At 47.0% G+C, this 2,530-nt stretch overlaps 1 protein-coding gene across 1 annotated transcript; it reads right to left on the reverse strand.

Moving 5' to 3' along the window:
* Positions 1–249: 249 nt before the first annotated feature.
* RETNLB (resistin like beta) lies at positions 250–1,981 on the reverse strand. The gene is given in 2 exon segments (XM_049857883.1): positions 250–452; positions 1,855–1,981. Coding segments are annotated over 2 exon segments (255 nt in total). The 3' UTR covers positions 250–324.
* Positions 1,982–2,530: the final 549 nt, after the last annotated feature.

Here is a 2,530-nt window from a genome sequence, read left to right on the forward strand (position 1 = left end):
AGTGGGGGCTGGGGGAGCAAGCTCAGGTTTTCCAGTCTCCCCATTTCCTTCCTACAGCGCCCCCCACCCTTCGCCATCCAATATGCCCTACTAAGGTGGAATAATTGGGATTCCAGAAACATTCCTTGGCTAGAGGAGTCCCAAGCCAGGGGAAACAACACCAAAGGCATAAACACAGAGAGGTGCAAAGATTGTCTTTATTACCTACCGAGCAGGATTGCAACAAATGAAGGAACCTGGGTTGAGAAATCACAGTTTGAGTCAGGTTTCCTGCCTGGGGTCATGGTTTCATGTGATAAAGTTGGGTTCTCAGCTTCCTCCCTCTCAGGACAGGTGGCAGCAGTGGGCTGTGGTCCAGTCTACCACACTGCACTGGCAGTGGCATGTGTTTTCCCTCTGCACATCCTAGTAACCACAGGGGTAGCCAGAGGCACAACTGGTGACAGCAGTGTCTGTGTGAGCACGTGAGACACGACATGAAAGCCCTTAGATAACCATCTCTCACCCATGCATAGCCCAGGGGTAGGTCTAGGTCTCGTGAGGCCTAAAGCAAATTCAATTCTGAAGGCCCTTTTTAAGAAAAAAAAAAAAATACAACAATTACTGAAACAAATTTAAGTATAGGGCCTTTGAAGAGATCCATGAAATGGGGGGCCTGGGAGTTTGTTTCCTTAGATTCATGATAAATCCACCTCTGGGTTGGCCTCTACCCACCAAAACAGGGGGATAGATTGGGAAATGAGGTGAAGGATGAGGGTAGTGGTAGGTGACATTTCAGGGCAATTGAGGAGGTGAAGGGCTGGCATTTGGGGGCATGAAAGGAGGGAGGAAAAGGAAGAGGCAAAAACCCAAGATCTCTCAGGAGCATCCTTAAGGGGACTGAGAATGGATAAGGGATCTCCAAGAACTGGGGTTGCAACTCAGCCCGGGGCCATACAACCTGGGATGGGGTGGGGGTGTATGTGCTGTACATGGACAAGGGAGGGCATGGGTCCGTCTTACAACCATTCATCCTCATGGAGTTACTCACCTGCAAGGCTGGAGGCCAGTTTTCCTGGGATGGTGACACTGACACACAAGAGCTTCTGTGTCAGCAGGGGGCTTATACTCTGAGTAGAAAAGAGAAAAGGATATTGCCTGTGATCCCTCCCATAATCCCCTTCTAAATCCTCTTGTACCCCAGAAGGATTACTGTGTCCCCAGTCAGGCTACTCTCTAGCTGTGTGATTTGGGGCAAATTAAAAATTTTAAAGTTCAGTTTTCCCATTTATAAAATTAAAGTAATAATTGTACTTCATGAAGTGGTCATGAGAATTAAATGAACTAATCAACATAAAGATTTGCATTATAGCTGATTCATTGTGAGTGCTCATAAATTATAGCTATCACCATTACCATCACCACCATCACCACCGCCATCACTACCACCATCATCACTACCACCATCATCACTACCATCACCATCACCATGATCATCACCACCATCATCATCCTCACCACCATCACCACCACCATCATACCACCATCAAGACCAGCACCACCATGATCATTATCACCATCAACATCATCATCACCATCACCACCATCACCACCACCACCACCACCATCACCATCATCATCACCATCACCATCATCATCATCAGGAGCAGCATCATCATCACTGTGGAAACATGAGCTTTTAACCAGGAGTTCCAAAAGGGTTGGGGCAGGGGAGAAAGCCCTGGGCAGGAAGATTGGGGATAAGTGGACTGATTCGAGTTTAGAATATAGGGATGAGATAGAGAAGTTGGGGTTTAGAAATAGAGTCATGAGCAAGGGTTAACCTTCTCCTTCTCCTCAGCTCCAGTCAGTTACCCAGTTTGTTGACAGCTGCCTTTATCTTTTTATCCACAACCACATCTAAGGAACACTGAGCATCCCCAGGCGTCATCGGCTGGAGGAGGGGGATGAGCATGAGAAAGAGGCAAGAGGCAGGCTTCATCCTGTACAGAGGCAGTGTCCTGGGGCTGGATGGAAAAATGGGAAGAAGCTGAGATCTCTGAAGGGAGATGAGAAGTGAATACTCTGAGAAAGTAAGGATGGAGGAAAGGCAGTGTCAGTAAGAAGGAGCATGGATCTCTTTGAAGGAGTTTGGAAAAGTAGGGAGGTTGGCTGCAAAGCAGGCTCACTCACCAAAAAGTTTGGTCAAGGCCTGAAAGGAATGACCAGGAAAAGACATTTTTTACCCTGTGGTACTGACTTGGAGGCACCCCTTCAATGCATATACATGCACACACATGCACATTCACACACAAACACATTTTAAAGAACTGTACAAGCTGGGGTGTGTCACAGGTGTGCTAAACTTTAGTGTGTTCATGATAAGTAACAGCTGCCCTTGCTCTGGTTCTCTGCCAAGAGGAGTCTTACCTTTCTGTTCTTCCCTCTTTTTTCTTCTTGGCTACCTGATAAGATTAGCACCTGGACCTTCTGTTGACTGTTCTATATTATAGACCTCTTGTTTGATCCTCCATGGGGAAGAGGTTACTTT

This window comes from Elephas maximus, chromosome 18, assembly GCF_024166365.1.
Source record: "Elephas maximus indicus isolate mEleMax1 chromosome 18, mEleMax1 primary haplotype, whole genome shotgun sequence".
Lineage (NCBI taxonomy): Eukaryota > Metazoa > Chordata > Mammalia > Proboscidea > Elephantidae > Elephas > Elephas maximus.